General features: G+C 39.3%; 1 protein-coding gene across 5 annotated transcripts in view; it reads left to right on the top strand.

Annotated features, from left to right (window-relative positions):
- Positions 1-18,140, top strand: part of trpm7 (transient receptor potential cation channel, subfamily M, member 7) — a 70,135-nt gene that overhangs the window by 4,176 nt on the left and 47,819 nt on the right. For 2 of the 5 annotated variants that reach the window (XM_084052196.1, XM_084052194.1), the window contains exons 1-6: positions 6,467-6,778; positions 8,358-8,437; positions 11,220-11,258; positions 13,195-13,402; positions 13,800-14,013; positions 17,713-17,837. In XM_084052196.1, coding sequence (XP_083908322.1) covers positions 6,728-6,778; positions 8,358-8,437; positions 11,220-11,258; positions 13,195-13,402; positions 13,800-14,013; positions 17,713-17,837 — 717 coding nt within the window. In that variant the 5' untranslated portion in view covers positions 6,467-6,727. Of the gene's footprint in view, positions 1-6,466; positions 6,779-8,357; positions 8,438-11,219; positions 11,259-13,194; positions 13,403-13,799; positions 14,014-17,712; positions 17,838-18,140 lie in introns of those variants that run through there. The other 3 variants (XM_084052193.1, XM_084052197.1, XM_084052195.1) reach the window with 3 other exon arrangements.

The following is an 18,140-nucleotide window of genomic DNA, read 5'->3' as shown; positions in this document are numbered from 1 at the left end:
AAATAAAATGAAATAGTGAAAATAGCAGATCTGCAAGTTTGTAGATCTTCTAGCTATTTTTGTATAATGCCACCATTGTAATATGACGTTTAATACAGGGTTAAGGGTTAATCAATTAATCAATCTAATTAATTGGTTATAAAAAAATAATTTCAATCAAAAAACAAAACAAAAGCTGCTTCTCGATTATTCAATTAACCTACATAAGCAACATGAACCACTTGAACCCCAGCATCCATATTCTGTGGGGAACAGTAGCCAAAATAGCAGATCTACAAACTCACAATGTGTTGCAACACAACGCGTTGCTAGCTTGTAGACATATTTTGACATATTTTCAGTTAATTGCCCAACCCTAGTTCCGCATGTCAAATATAATTTTGTCTTGACCAATTGGATGGAATTGAACCTATTGGCTAAGGGAAGGCCTGGTGGACAAAGTTGGCAGCACTGCTATTTTGCTATTGGTCAAACTTTACCAGTAATTATTATCTAGTGGCCGGTGTTGAGTTACCTCCCTGGGTGACCAAGGGAATAGTATCCTAAGTTATTTCATACTCTCCCTCTACTGTTCTTGATTGTGTAATGTGTGATGATAGTTTTCTTTTTCTTTTCTTTTTCTGGGTAAAAAGAAAAAAAAAACTCAAATAAATTGTCAAAAGTAGCAAGCATAGGAGCCCATCTACAATCCTACAACGCGGCACATCGCAGCTATTTTAGCTTTTTTTGTTTGTTTTTTAATCGGATTTAAGTGATTATGGGTCCCGGCTTGGGTTTTTGAAAATAGGGTCACCCTAGTCTAGAAGCTACAATATGGAAAGAGTCCCCCTGCTGCTTGTGCCTATCTCTCCCTAGGTTTATATAGGCTCACATAACTATGAGTAGCAGATGTTTGAAGGAGGTGTCACGTCACGTGCACATGTTGTGCTCTACATCAGCGCAGCAGCATAGTGCTCACAGTCATGGTACATCCACAGGGCACAAGTTGGCAGATACAGAGACTCATTACACACGTTGGCCCCGTGACAAACATGAAGTGAATGTGTCTTACTGCATTTCCACTGGTACACACATTAATACACAAGGATAAGCTCAATGCCAGACCAGCTTTCAAGTAATTCAGCTTTAAACCAGGATAACACTTCTATCAGTTGAGTGGATGGACTGACTTGCCATATTTTAAGCTATACCGGAATAAATAAAAAATAATAATCTTGGGCCGAAACAGGCTGCGCATTTGAGTTAACAGGACAGCACTTGAGCAGTGCTTTCCAACATGTAGTCCATCATGATATTGCCAAATAATTGGCAAAACACTTTATTGATAATGTAAAAAACATTAATATAAAACAAAATAATAATGTAAAACAAATGTATATATATTTGTACAATCTTTGAAAATGTGTTTTCATTCTGATACAGATAATTAGGAACTTAAAGTATACTATGTTAGTTCCATTGATCCAAGCCGGAACACAATCGATTGATTAATCAAATTGAATAAGCATGCTCTGAAAATGCACTCACCCATATGACCACTGAACATGGCAGCTGAACGCTCTTGTCAAGGTCCTCATGCTCCACTTTGAAGGGATATTTCACTTTCATAAACATGTTGGGTCATTTTATCGTCTACTCAGGCTTTTGTGAGCCCCACAGACATTCATGTTAGATTCGTCAAAAACACCCGTCCTTGGTTGTCCAGCCTACATTAGCCTGGACAACCAAAACACTGTTCCATGGGGGAACAACAACAACAAGCCTACATTAGCCTTGACAACCAAAAACACTATTAAGCCACGTTTTCACTACAGTGCCAGAATTCTTCCTGCAAAATGATTAGCATAACTTGCTGGAATGGGCCGTTTTCACATTCCCTCTTGGCAACAAAAGTTCTGGTATTGCCTGTTAAGCGACCGTTTTCATTTGTTTAATTTCTAATGTTATAGTACTTCATACTCGCACGAGAGGTGACTGTAAGCACGCGAGATTGTAACTTTAATCCATTGAAAGAACAGAGGATAAGCAAGCTGTTTTCTCATTCTTTTTCTCTCTGAATCATTCATTATCACGTGGACGCAGGGGTTAACATGTGGAGTGGAGTTTGCAGATCTGTTTCTAGCATAAAATCTCGGGACATATCTTGAATAAAGGTTGTGCGATATGTCAAAAATATTCCTATCGACCATCGACAGCAAAAAAAACAACAAATTGACGAAATCTTCACTCTAGAAAAGCAAATTAATGTGAAAACAGCTCCCCAGTCGTTAGCTCAAGTAATACTTCGCCGTACAGCCGGTCACAGGTCGAAAATGGCAGATCTACAAGCTCACAACGCATCGCATATGCGACACGTTGTGAGCTTGTAGATCTGCTATTTTCTGCGAGCGACCCCGTTGTATGACGAAGTATACATTCGGCTGTAACACGTGCAGTGTCGGGTTACTATAGTAACCCTAATGTGACTGCGCCCTGTCGGTGAACAGAGAGGAGACGACATGCACCTCTCTCACTGACCAAAACTTGTTCAGACAACGAACAAAAACACTGTTGCATGGTGGCACAACAACAACAACAAAGCCTACATTAGCCTGAACAGTGGCAGTTTTACTGGAGAGGGGAAAAAAAGACTCGCTATTACAGTCCTGCAAGTAGGTTAACTCCACAGAGCACTTTTAAATAAACCCACAGCTTACCTTAATCGTTAATGTAAAAGGTATCCACGTGTCCTACAGATGTCTGTAGTAAACCCCAGATGGTAAAATCCTATCCCGCTGTGAAACAACTGTTTAATTTGGATATTTAGACAAGCCTGTGTCATTCTTTACCCAGTGTTTTTCATGTAGTGCGCTTCCGTGTTTACACGTTCCCTGTCAGTCGCTGTGATTGGTTGAGATGGCCGTATAAGCGAATCCCACACATAGAGATTGTCCTTAACTTCCCGCCCCCCAAGCGCTGTGATTGGTTTAGATGCGCAGAGGGAATGTTCAGATCAGGAAGCCATGCAGAGCTTAGATCTACGGATGCTTCAAACGGTAAAAAAAGGGGGAAAAAAGCCTTTTAATGGTCGATTTAATGCAATAAAAATATTAACGCTGTTAATTTCGGTGTGTCGGACATGTCGGACACGGTCACTCAGCATCTGTTCAAGGAACAATAACCAGCACGTCACGGACAGAACTTCACTTCTTACCGTGGTCTGTTGTCCAAACAGACTGTATATAGGCATATGGGATCACGGGAAAAACATGTCTGGGCCGTCGGACACGCAGAGTCAAACGGCAACACTTTACTTTTGTTCACTTGCTGAAAAAAGTGTGTGTGTTTGTGTGTGTGTGTGTGTGTGTGTGTGTGTGTGTGTGTGTGAAAAGCGTTGCTTCACACTGCCCCCCCCCCCTCACAGCTTTGTCTGTGTATCTTTAAAACTGCTTGACCACTTTTAATATAGGCCAGGGATTCCCAAATGTCTTTATACCAGGCAACCCTACACATCATTCTACACATCATTTACTACATGCCAATAAACCTGATATCTTCATGTTGGACCCACTTGTGGGTGTCCCAAACCAGTCTTTGAAAGCAAATATTTTATTCATCCATTTCTCTGATCCGTTTGTTTTCCCTCATGGCCTTTTAGACTAAGTTTAACCACTTTCAACCTGGCGTCCCTATTTTTCTTTTTTCTCCTAAAAATAGCCGATCTGCAAGCTTACAACTCGTCGTGTTTGGACGTGTTGTAAGCTTACAGATAGGCTATTTTTGCTGCGAGAGACAATTGTTCGAAGAAGAGCTTGTGACTAAACGATAACTACATTGGATCCATTGGAAAACAGGTTCTTTTTTTTCATTTTCTGAAAAGTAACTGTTTTGGACATACAAGGTATGTCAGGAATGATGTGTTATGTGTGTGTAAAGTTGCATTAGAATAAAAACGAGTGTCTTCTCCCAGAACGCACGTCAACTTCACACAGTGTGTCTGTAGTAAACAAAGTGCCTCCAATAGTAAGAGCCCTAAATTGTTTATCCAGTGGAGATGGAAAACGTGGAGAGCTTTATTTCCTACAGGAACTAAAGCTTGATCCTAAAACCCAGCCTGTAAGCGCACAGAGAGGAACCAGAAGGAAGGGGGCAAAAAAAAGGTGTGTGTCTTGTTGCCTGACATTCTAAGGTACCATGGTTACAGTTTGGCAGAACCTAGACCCACTTTAATAAGTGAGTGTTAACAGTTAACACTGAGTTGCATTAGGCAGGATGTCAATGAGAGAGAGAGAGAGAGGTGACATTCTGTATGCTTCCATCTTGTATAAAGCATATTGAAACATGGTAAGCCTTGTACTATACAACAAGTCAGCTTTGACTTAAAGAGGGATACACAACATTAATAACAAATATCACATTGCCAGTGTTTTGACAGATATTTGTATTTACATTCACTGTTTCAGTTAGTTAACCAAAAAAAATAGCTGATCTACAAGCAAACTATGTCCATTTTTATAATGATAGCCTGTAGGCCCAAAATAGGGATGCCAGGTTGAAAGTGGTTAAACTCATACTTTGAGTAGAGGTTATCCTTAGTCTGTACTGTAAGAATATGTTTACAGATGTGATCGTGACACAACAAATTCTATATTTACCCCAATTTCGTTTTTAAATAATTGCTTAAATCTACCCCTAATTTTCACCTTAACTGAAATATGTAAAATAGCCAGAAACCCTGCTTGAAGAGAAGACTGCCTGCCCCCTGGTCAGAGGCTGTACGCCTGCTTGAGGCTTTTAGATTCCTGATCACTGTTTGGAAAAAAAAGTCCGGTCAAGTCTTATGATTTATATAATTTTGATACTTATTTTGCAGCCCTAACATGTTGTAAATTAGACCTGTCACTTATTGGTTACGTTACCAGTGATGTTGATGAGAAGAACCCTTATTTAACCCATTCAATCCGGGAGCGCATTTGTGTCATTTTAGATTGTAGCTATAACCATTATTTTATACTTTGGCTATTCAAAAAATATCAGATATACAAGCTCATAGCGCGGCACCGAGTGCCGCGCTATGAGCTTGTAGAACTGCTATTTTTTGAAAAATCGTGAAAAAATGAGCAAATCTTAGAATATATATATTTTTAAAGTGAACATTTGTAACACAAATCTTTGCTTTTGGGGGTCCCTGGAACTAAATATTTTGAGATCGGGGTCGGCGGCCAAAGGCATATCATTTTGGGAGTCCTTGACATGACGTTTGAGAACCATTGATATTATAGCAACATATACGTTTTTCAGAAACCTGTTTGATTTTAGAAGACATTCGTAGATGCGTTCCCGGATTGAATGGGTTAATTTATTTAAAGAAACCCCTCTTTAGGCCAGTTGATGGAATAGCATAAATATGTGGCTGGTCTGAAGAGCCCACCACCTGCTGAGCATTGGTGGCTCTACGTTGGACCCGCCCAGATTGACAGCTTGGCCCACCTAGTGTGATCCATGAAAACTTTGGATTCCGCCGGCACGGTAGCGCCACATGCCGGCTGGACCGTGGCAGCCGTACATGGTAGTGGCCTCTCTAGACAATGCTTGTGATTCTACCAGACGTGTCCCAGAAGCAGTGAGTGTGTGTACTCCTCTAAAAACACACACCTGGTCTGTTCTTTCCGCGTGTCGTTTGTGGCCAAATAGACCGTGGAAAATTGTCATATTGACCTCATCCACCAGTTATTATAATACTATAAGCTTAAAAACCTCAGGCCCACCCAGAGTTTTACGGGCCCAGTTATTAGACATGTTCTGTAATATACACCCCTGCTACTGAGAATAGTTATTTTAGTATGTAGTAGGGCTGGGCAATTAACTGAAAATATATCAAAACCAACATTTAGAGCATCTAACCGTGTCAATCGAATCATTAAGGAGCAGGTTTTTTAAATAAATAAAACAAAAGTCTTATATATCAACTAGTATTTTGTACAATGGTGGCGTGCAGAAATAGATGATCTACAAGCTCACATGTCGCATCATGATGCGTTGTGAGCTTGTAGCTATTTTCAATATTAAAAACAAATGTCATTAATCATAATCGAGGCACAAGTTTTTGATATTCATGATATTGTTTTGAAGTCTTATCGCCCAGACCTCCCTTGTAAAGATGTCTCATAAAAAATGTATCAAAACCCAGACCTTTGTGTAAAACAAGTGCTACAGAGGGGCCTACCTGCCTTGGTGTTCAGGTTGGTGTTTGTGTGTGTGAATGTGAATCACAGTTGGTGGTGTGTCTTTAGTCGGCAACTAGGTATAAATCATTGAGGCCTCTGCCCATCCCCTAATCCTCTCCCACACCTCCGCCTCCCTCTCTCTCTTTCTCTCTCTATCTCCCTGGCCTTAAGTATAATATCTAGGTTGTCCCAGACACATTCATCAAGGCCCCATCAGTGGCTTCTTACAGATTAACAGTGTACAGAGTTGGAGGAGGCTGCAACCTCATAACTGATCGCTCAGCTTTTAACCGAGCGATGGGTCTCTGTGTACCAGCCCTGGCATAGACTTTGAGACCTGTGGGGAAATCGAAGGAAGAGTCAGAGAGAGCTACAGTGAGATTAAGAAGAGACGGCGTGAGAGAGGTAGAGCGAGTTAGAAAGTGAAGTAGAGAGGCTCAGCCAGTAGCTGATGATCCAGTCGTCCTGACAAGCTGCGGTCACTGTGGTCTTGTTCAGGAGATGCTTGAAGGAGCCCTGGTATGTTCCTGTACAAAGCCCTTAAACACAGAGATGAAGAGGAGCCAGTCAAGGTACATCATGCAGAAGGGTGCATTTTCATTTGGAATGAATCACGGCACGCTAAGGAAACAGCTGGAATAATCTGTTCTTCTGATACTTCTGTGGGACTTTTTGTTGTTGTTGCAATGATGGATAGAAGGTTAGGCATTATGTATAATGCTATACAGTGTGGATAGATATTTGAACACTTAAGGATAGGATTTTACAGTGATGATGATGGACCTTTTTGAAAGTGGGAATGTTTTGGGGGGTAGAATTTGTGGCACTAGTTACGGGAACTTACGGTTAATACTAATAAGAGTAACATTTATGGCATTAGACCAATGGGCTATTTGACTTCTGTTGTAGAATCAAAAATATAGCAGAGGCCCACACTCTGAATTAGACGGGTTCAGTGTTCTCTCTTTATTCAGAGTGTGGACTATATATTTTCGTTTGAGTTCTTTTTGGAGAGCTGAAGAACCGTTTATTAAAGCAAACAGAAGCCAGTCATGGTGCAAGGTAAAGACATCACACTCTGACTATTGTCCCATACCAGCTCCAGTTAACCACAATACGAGGCTTGTGGCGATAATGTTGCACTAGTCTCAACAGAAAGTGACATGAGTCCATTCTAGCAGGTTGGTAACATTTCAGTCTGGTGGTTTTACTGTAATGCCATTGTTGTTGGACTACACAAATAGCTGAAGGGGTAAAGCACTGGATTGGGTAATCCTCTGCTCTGTGCTGTTGTTAGGAGAAGCATGGGGAGGTTTTCAGGGTTCCCTCTGTGTGAAGGGACGGATTAATGGTGCTAATCGCCCATGGGTGCCTCTGAGCTTTATTGGAAGAACAATAAGGGCATGAGGCAGTAATTGAACATTCTTGTGATATAAATCCTTGTACAAACACACTGTGATGTTAGATGTGTTTCTTAGGTGGTGGCTAACATTGAGCCACAACTATTATTCTTCCTGTTTGTATTCATTCATGTTAAGTTAATGTCTTTATTTATTTTGAAGATGTGAATTTGAAGTCTGCTCTTTATTAAGGAAGGAACCAGATGGGCAGTGTTTCTTGGTCATACCATTGCAAGTTTATCAGTGGTCCACAAAGTGGGGTCCATGGACCCTCAGGGTTTTAGATCTGCTATTCTCACCGAATGTTTGCCTATTAAGACAACATTCTAAAATGGCTGTAAAGTAAATGTTTAATGCCTGTCTAAGTTGCAGCATGGCAGCAGTAAATGCATACATGCACTTGCATACAAGTGGTCAGATACAGTAGCTGGGCTGCGGGCATTTTCAGAGCATATCACAATGAAAACACATTTTTCAAGGTTTGAAAGGAACAAATACCATGATTCTTTTGTAGATATACATGTACAGTGTTATTATTATTATTATTATTATTATCATTATTATTATTATTATTATTATATATTAACGATATATTACAATTTTAGTGTTTTGCTAATTATTTGGTAGCCCATTTGCAATATCCTCACCAATGAGGCTGGGAATCGTTGCATTAAGTGCAACAGTGCTGTGATGTCCCGGGACAATTGGTCACACAGCTATTGCTTGAATCCATCTCTGTCTTTCTCAACAGTCCCAGAAACCCTGGATAGAATCCACTTTCACCAAGAGGGAATGTGTGTACATACTTCCAGTGTCAAAAGACCCCCACAGGTATGTGTGTGTGTGTGTGTGTGTGTGTGTGTGGCGTGTGCCCCTTGTGGCACGGTGGTAAATGGTAACGGCGTAATTGTATGGTGTTTGTGTCAAGGTAAGCCAAAAAGCCTAACCACTACTGTGCACAGCGTAAATGAGGCCGTTCTCGCATGATTTCTCTGTCTGTGTCTCAGTGTAATTACAGCCTCCAGCCAGAGGCAGAGGCAGGGCCAGCAATGAACACTTGCATCATCACTTCTTTCAGAGGCTCTGTGTTTGGATTAGAGCCCCCTGCCCCATTTATTTATGATTACCTGCTTTATTAATAATCAGATTTTCTTTTGTGCTTTGGATTATGTAGAAGATGGTGTGAGTATTACACTATCTTATGTATATGTATATATATATGTATATATATATTATGTATATATATATATATATATATATATATATATATATATATATATATATATATATATATATATATATATATATATGTGTGTGTGTGTATCTCTCTGTCTGTCTGTCTGTCTGTCTGTCCGGGCAGGAACCAGTTAACTCCAAAATGTTCATTTTTCAGGAAATGAAAAAAAAAAAAAAAGTTAGGAGGTTTTGTTCATCATTGATAAGAACAGCTAAATGGACCTCCAAGTTCACAATGAGGTTGGAGGTCAAAAGGGGGTGGAGCCTGGAGTCAGCAAAACCAGCTAACTCCACCCCCCTTTGCTGGAGGTAGCTGGTTTAGCAGAAAGTTTGCGAGTTTGCTCGGATCCAATGGAGTTAGCTGCTTTTGTCAAAAGCACTTTTTAATACTTTTCATTGGTTAATTTTTTTTACCAACACACAGACGTAAAGTGTGTTCAATAGCACTGATTTATGGAAAAAAATGCAAAACTTGAAAAATTGAGTTAGCTGGTTCCTGCCGGACAGCGACGATATATATATATATATATATATATATATATATATATATATATATATATATATATACGGTATATACACATACACATACACATCCACACACACACATTATAGTAAAGGACTTTTGTGAAGTGTTCTTCTCCAAGTTATGTGAACTTTATGGGAATTTGTCATACCTATGTTAGAAATATGACTCTTACTGAGTGTATTTGCAGGCCAATGAACCACCACGTGTACGTTGGACACACACACAGCAGCTTACATAATTTATCGGTCCATTTTTGAAGGACGAGAGAGAGCAGCCAGAAGTAAGAGATGTTTGTAAAAATCCAACCGGGTTTGATATAGGGATGGTATGATATACAAATTTCTTGTGGACAAAAGCTCGTCAATTTTTGGCAAAGAGATTGTAGAGTGAAAAAAGCGTACCAGGTACGCTCTTCAGTGGTTCGTTTTGCTAAGTATAGAGGGTTTAAGTGGTAGCGGATAATATGCAGTTTGGCAAAAGTAAACTAATCCCAGTGTATGAAGGAGGACAATTTCACAATAATTTAAAATCTCTGCGATACGATTATTGTGAGCGTTTTTTTTCTTCATGATAAACGATAACGATGATTGTCCCATGCCTAGTTTGATGTCATCATGTCACAAGGCAGCCATGGAAGGTTCCAGAGCTCAGTGGGTTAGTCATATCTGCTGGAAGTTATACTTTGTTGGAAATGCAAAGTATAACTAAAAGCCACATTATTTGTCACTCAGTTACTTGATTGTGTACACATCAATGATTTGCTTCTGACTGTTTCTCTCCTACTAAAGCAACAATCCCACGCCACTATGGCTGCAACTATCCATTTTGTAGCGCTGTGTGTGTGTGTGTGTGTGTGTGCGCACACACACACAATGAGAGCGGAGCATGTTAAAGGTTGAAAATGGCATTAACAACTACACCTGTACTCGTCTAGTAGTAACTAGAGAATGTACAAAAAAATCCCTTACGGGTCCATTTGGATACATTTGTACATTGTCAGAGTTAAAGGTAGGGTTATATTTTTTGGTTAAAACTAAATATTTTTGGTTAAAAGGTTAAACCTCTAGTCTATATAATATGATAGTAATAATTGAGTGTTTGTTCAGTAACAGGGGTGTCTCCCTGTCTCTCCAGCTCTTTAATAAACAAACGTATAATGAAATATATTTTCAGGTGGGTTGCCAATTTCAATGAACCAAGAGAGAGTATACATTTATCAGCATCAATGTTATAGTGTTCCAGTTCTAATTTTGTCTGCTTATTTCTTTGTGTCATCATTCACTTCCAATTTTACAGTATGAGTTAGGGTTTGGGTCTGGATTGGATACAATTGGTATTCTGACCTCAAAATGTATTCGCTGTTTACTAAAGAGCTGGAGAGACAGGAAGACCCCTGTTACTGAACAATTATTCTATTTCAATGATTGATATACAGAATCTAGAGGTATTCAACACTAATTTTAACCAAGACGTATGACTTACATTTAAATGAACACTAAGGATTTTACTGTGTACAGTGACGGTAAAGGAAGTGTCCATATGAGAGTGATCAAAGTGAAAGTCCAGTGCAGTGGGCAGACTTTCATTACTCTTATCTTTGGTTAAAAGCCAATCTGTCCCGGAAAGCAGCACAGTTGACAGATTACCTTCCTTGGAGTCCTCAAACAAATCACCATTTCCTTCTGGAGAATATCTGCCCATAATATAGGCCTGTGACTGGGGCCTCACAGTGTAGTTAAACATTCACTTTCATGGCCGGTTTTAAACTGAAGGGGTGTTTATTTTTTATAGTTGCAGTCATTGATTTGTGCATTTGAACAAACTGTATTGCTGTTGTATTTCCCCCTCCAGATGCCTTCCAGGATGCCAGATCTGCCAGCAGTTGGTGCGGTGAGTGTTTCTTAGATCCCCATCCGATTTTGTACCTGTTTATCACCCTACGAGTCTTAAGGCCAATTTATTCTGGGAGCGAATGACGCTTCACAACTAAAACTAATTGTCAAAGGAGGGTGTCTGCCGACGGTGTCCTGTACCTCTGGAAAAAAGAAAGGTTGCAGATGCTTAATAAAATATCACGTACTCTGATACGTTGCGTCGCTCGACACTTGTCGCTCCAAGCATAAATTGGCCTTTAGTGGACGCATTAGCCTGCAATGAAACCTGTGAATGCACATTCCTTGACGGTGTACTTTCAGTGTACAACACCCCTCAGGAAATAATTAGCTTCCAGGCTTTGTGCGTCAGGGTAAACATTCTCGCCTCTACGGTAACATAACCCACATGGGGGGACAAACTTGGGTGGTCCCAGATTTGACATAACGCCAAGGAAAGATTGCTTCCCAAAAAGTATGCTTAACTCATTGTCTGCCTGGAGTAAATAAATAAATCAGCCCTTGCCAGCGTTTTTGAGCGTTTTTAATAACCTTTCAAGAGCCATAAAATATTCAGCTCCAGGACGATCGACACACAGAGTGTCGCAAAAGACGGGGGAGTGTCTCTGGTTCCATCCGGGGGGAAAAGCGTGTCACCACGACCCTCCGTACTTTAGTTATTGGCTGTTGAATACAGCTTGTTCTCACCAAAAACACAGAAAAAAACATTTTTTTTTCTTCTAAATCCTTTAACATTAGATCACACCGGGCTGGGTTTGTGATCACGTTATTTCCGGGTGTACACTTCTTTGGGAGTTCTAGGATCACTCATAGTTTGGCGAAGAGCGCCCTCTAGCGTAAACACTGAAAACACCAGAATGCGGCAAAACACGTCAATGGCAGTCAATGAGTTAAGCTGTGCGTCTGGAGCAGCCTGTGGGCTGTGAGGATATTGCAAGTGGGCTCCTAAATAATTGCCAATAACACAAAGATTTTATTGATAAATATAATGTTAATATAAATAATAATAATATAATATATGTTATAATATTAAATAAATGTCACGGTATATTTTCTTTAAAACATTTAATAATGTGTTTTCATAGTGATACCAATAAGTAGGAGCTTAAAGTATTCTAGTTGTATACTTTAAGTATCCATTGGATCAATGGAACTAATATCCATTGATCAAGCCGGAACACAATCGATTGATTGATTGACCATGAAATAAACATGGCTGCCGTGTTAAGTGGTCCGATAGGTGGGCCGCAAACGCTTTCAAGAGATTCAAGTGGGGCCCTGATCCAGAAAAGGTTGGGAAGCCCTGATCTAGATCTATCATAAAGATATTTGTAGGAATAATGTCTTGTACTGTTAAGATAGTTTTGAGATATTTGGTGTAAAGTTACCATTCCTGTGTTATGCAAATTGCAAATGATCATACCTTTCCTTATGACTTGGCAAATGGCAAGTCCCCTCAAAGTCAAAGAAATCAATAATTATTACAAAATGACCAGCAACAACACTATGACATATTGAATTGTAGTCTGTTATTTTCTCTCCTCCTGCTTATTTGTTCTACTCCAACATTTTGGGAAGTTTCTTAATTGGCACTTCGGGCGCTGAAAATGCCTTCTTAGTATTGTTGGTGTTCCTTAGCTAAGCCTAAAGCTGAACTGTAGTAGCATCCAGCTAGTAGAATTCATTGGTTTTCACTGGGGAAACCAACAAGCCAAATTCACTTAACTGAAGCCATCGATACTTTTTTTTTTTTTTTTTTTTTTTTTTAACGAAGAATTTTTACTTTGGTACTGCAAGTGTATTTTGATGTTTTAGATAAATATAGTATTGTTATACTGTGTTAATGCTACATTTATTTAAGTCAAAGACCTGTACTTCTTCCACCACTGATGGAGTGGTCTGTGTGATTTGGACTTGCTCTCCTCCCCGTCCAGCTGCTGCTGCGGTCGTCTGGTGCGGCAGCACGTGGGCTTCACGGCCAGCCTGGCGGTTAAGTACTCGGACGTGAAGCTGGGTGACAATGCCAACCTGTCCCTGCCAGAGGTGGAGGAGTGGTCTGTGGACAGACACACAGAGGAGAGCCCCACAGATGCCTACGGCGTCATCAACTTCCAAGGGGGCTCACACTCGTACAGAGCCAAGGTTAGGCCCGATTTACGCTCTACAAGCTCACAAAGTATTGCGTTGTGACGCATTTAGAGCTTGCAGATCAACTATTTTCAGTGCATGGCGCCTGATTTCACACTTTCTTTGGACAATTTTGTCATTACAGAGATAGATTGATGAAAAGTGGGTTGCACAGATCCTAGAGCAGGATCAAGGAACAGGGCCAAAGATACTGTTTTACAATAATGAATATACCTATATCTCTTAAAACTAATGTTACACCATGCCATGAGAGCGGCAACTAAAACAATCATGTTTTATAGTATCTAAACATAAAAACATAATATAATTTCTCTTTCTCGTTGCTTTCTTCTAACCCTTTTTATTCCTTGTGTGTGTATGTTGTTTGGGCATCATGTAATTTTCCCCACAGTATCTACGTTTGTCCTATGACTCGCGGCCGGAGAGCGTCCTGAGGCTGATGTTGAAGGAATGGCAGATGGAGCTTCCAAAGATCCTCATCTCGGTCCATGGAGGCATCCAGAACTTTGAGATGCACCCGCGCATCAAGCAGGTGGTGGGCAAAGGCCTCATCAAAGCCGCTGTCACCACGGGGGCATGGATACTCACCGGAGGGGTCAACACAGGTACGCACATGCACACACCAATTTTTTCAATTTCATTTTAGTTTTGTGAAGCCGGTTTGGTTGTTTCGTTTATATATATATATTTTTAAAAGGCTTACTTTTAGTTTTTATTGTTAGATTTATTTTATTGTAATTTGGGGTATTCAGGAGGATTCAGCAAGCTTAGACAAATAGTGAAAATAATTGGTCTACAAGCTCACAACGCATCGCACCGCAACAACGTGTTGTGATCTTGTAGATCGGCTATTTCATTCTTTTTTGAAGATGTTTGAAAATGTTTCACAACATAGGGCTTAAAACTGGTAACGCTAAACATATTGGAATATAAGATTTCATATCCATCCAAAATATTAGGCATACATTTCAGTTTTTAGTTCTAGTTTGGTTAGTTTTAGTTAACTATAATGAGCCCGGCCCGGCACACACCCCTTTCAGAAAGGGGGGCCAGAGTTTGAATGGAGGCCAAAGAGAGTGATGCTGACATGACAGTCGTAAAAACCCTTATGTTCTTTTCCTTTGTCCACGACAGAATAGATATCGTCAGTCGGGTGGAAACCTTGTATCTCCTTATTCAGTCTTCATTTTTTTTATTGTTCATTTTTTTATTTTAGAATCAGAATCACGTATCACAATTTACAGGTATAAAGCAGTGGGTGTTGTGCTCCATTGTTTTGTAGTATTCTGTGAGAGAGAGAGGATAGAGGTAAAGTGAGAGCAAAGGGATAAACGATAAATAAAACAAATAAAGATATATACATGCAGTATATACTGTACCGATGTGAGAGCACGTATATACATGATATCATAGTTCATAGATCAATGCTATTGGTCACACTTTGTCTCTCTGTCTGTAATGAAATGCCCCAAATAGCTATGCCAGGTTGAAAGTGGTTAACCACTGAAAATATTAGAGCTTGTGGCTATATCTCTAAAGGTCCATGCGATCCGTTGGAACAGGTTTTTTTTCTTTTTATTTCATAAAAATGAATGGTTTTGGACATACAGGTATAAGGTTTCCGCCTGACAAAATATACTCTGTGTAGAGTCCTCATGTAATGGAAGAACACACACACACACACACACACACACACACACACACACACACACACACACACACACACACACACACACACACACACACACACACACACACCATGTACCTTCGGTGGTGCCAGCTCACCAGACTGTGGCTACTGGCTAGTGTTTCTCGGCTAAAGTTAGCTTGAAATTGTTCTTACTAGCCGCAGGAGGCCGAGGCGACATTCAAGTTGATGTTGTGTTTGTGAATGCAACAATGGAGTGTGATGGAAGTCTCCACATGGCCGAGCATTTCATCCCTACTTTACAATCTAAATACATTTAAACACTATAGATTGACCGAGGATTTCACCCTTGGTCACATAAGCAGCACCTGGATGTAGATGTGAATTTAGGTTGCTACCAGCCACAATGCTTTCTCTTCTTGTTGAGCTGATGTAAGCACATGCTGTCACACCTGCGTGTGTGTGTGTGTGTGTGTGTGTGTGTGTGTGTGTGTGTGTGTGTGTGTGTGTGTGTGTGTGTGTGTGTGTGTGTGTGTGCGCACGTGTGTGTGCGCGTGTGTGTGCGCGCGCCAGTAGTGGAAGAAGTACTCAGATTTGTTTTACTTAGGTAAAAGTAGCAATACTACAATATAAAAAATACTCTGTATTAAATGTGTGTGTGTGTATATATATATATATATATATATATATATATATATATATATGTATATATATATATATGTATATATATATGTATATATGTATATGTATGTATGTGTATATATATATGTGTGTGTATATATATATATATATATATATATATATATATATATATATATATATATATATATATATATATATATATATATATATATATATATATATATATATATATATATATATATATATATATATTTATGTGTATATATTTATGTGTATATAGCTATAGCATTTGACTTGAGTAAAAGGAAAATGCTTTTTAAGGTTTTAAAAAACATTTAAAACCTTTTTGAAAATAGCTGATCTTCAAGCTCACAACAATGCGATGCGATGTGAGCTTGTAGATCGGCTATTTTCGAATACACAAAGTATATAATAGGGCTTAAGTGGTTAATGTATGTTTTGTAATAATAATCTAAAACTACAAAGTAACTTGTAACACAATATTCAAATCATTTTTGTGTATTAAACATAATTTGCCTCTGAAATGTAGTGGAGTAGAGGTATAAAAAAATGGACATGCTCAAGTAAAATATGAGTACCTCATAATTGTACTTAAATACTGTACTTGAGTAAATTCACTTAGTTACTTTCCAACACTGCTGAGTCAGTGTGTCATTGCATGTGTGTGTGTGTGTGTGTACTGTGCTGGTCGAGGCGTTGTCTGCTGCCACGGTGCATCAGTGTGCAGGTATTGCGGTGTGATCATAGTGTTTAAATTCATTTACTCACAGGGTCAATTACCCACAGCAGTGATTATACTGCTAAAGCCTGCCTCTTCAGCGGTACCCCTTGGCCAAGCTGGAACACACCCCCCATGCACTAATTAGTCTGGTATCATTCTCTGCTGGTGGTCGTTAAGCTGTAGCCTGGTAAACCATCCCGGTCGCAGAATTCACGTTTAATTTTCATTCAGTGAATGAAAATGAAATGTGAATTCCGCGACCGGGATGGTTTACAGGTTAGTTAAGATGAGGGTCAGGGATGTTTATTGCTTACGCCCTAGATTAATATAATATATAAATATATATATACAATATATATTGTCACTGTCTAGAAGAAATCTCCATATTTCTGCTTTTTAAGTTTTTTTTTGTGTAAATGAATACCCTCATTTTTGAAAGTCAAAAGAATTGATGAAAGTCAAAGTGTAGTAGTAACCAGAGCTTGTGACTATAATAACTACAACATACAAGGTTTCTGCCTGACAGCAACGATATACAGTATGCTAGTTATGTTAGTCAGATGTATATTCTTTTCTGTCCATAGATGCCAAGTTATTTAGACCAGCTAGTTTATAGCACTTCATAGTTTTCTCTTAGCATTCTACTTAACGCTCACTTAGCACTCACTTGGTCCAGGATCATGCTGATCCTGCACTTTGTAAGTGCATCTTTTAAACACATTTAATCCTGGCATCTCTATTTTGGGAAAACCCTCTTTTTTTTCAAAAATAGCAAATCATCTATGTTTGTCGTCGACAAAATATATAGGGCTTCAGTGGTTAAAACAAGAGAATTATGTTCCAGCGGCATGTAATATTGGCATATGAGGGGTTGTTTCTACAGGCATATTGGCATAATTAATAGATCCTGGAATTCTAAATGAGGGCAAAGATAGAGCCAAGTTTGAGGTACTATAAAACTCCTTTTATGGAGTTTTTTTGGGTGTGTAAAATACTCGAAAAAGAAAATAGGTAACGCACATTGACTGGTGGGTGCTGGGCTAAAGAACAACAGTATAAAAATGGATGGAGCCCGTCTTTATTTGTGTAAAATACTTGACATGGACATTTGTAGATCAAACATTTACTGTATTTTTCTGAAGATTTAAACCACAGTGAACGTGCAAACTTCGTAGTCAGTCCTAAAGATCAGATTTGAGAAAGACATAAGATTTGCCTGTATTATGTGAACAAAGCCTTATTGATGGCTGTACCCTCTCTCTCTACCCCAAGGTGTGGCGAAGCATGTGGGCGATGCTTTGAGAGAGCACTGTTCCAGATCCTCCAAGAAAATTTGCACTATCGGCATCGCTCCCTGGGGGGTCATCGAGAACAGGAACGATCTCATCGGGAGAGATGTAAGGCTTATGCTCCTTTTCATTAGAAATACAATGACACTATATTATTTGTTAGTAGTTTCATTTAACCACTTTCAGCCTGGAGTCCCTATTTTAGGCATTATAGGCAAAACAAGCAGCGAAATGTTCGTGTGACACGTTCCACAAGACTGTGCTAACAGCAATACAATGTGGCTAGATTTGACAAAGATTAGGTTAGTATTTTTATTATTATTTTTTCATTTCATATCATATTAAAGTAGAGAATCATAGCTACGAAATGAAATATTGGTTCTGCAGTTTTACCTACCGGTTTTGGAACAG

This window comes from Gymnoscopelus microlampas (assembly GCF_963454915.1).
Source record: "Gymnoscopelus microlampas genome assembly, chromosome: 1".
Classification (NCBI taxonomy): Eukaryota; Metazoa; Chordata; class Actinopteri; order Myctophiformes; family Myctophidae; genus Gymnoscopelus; species Gymnoscopelus microlampas.
This window is presented reverse-complemented; position numbering and strand designations above follow the sequence as displayed.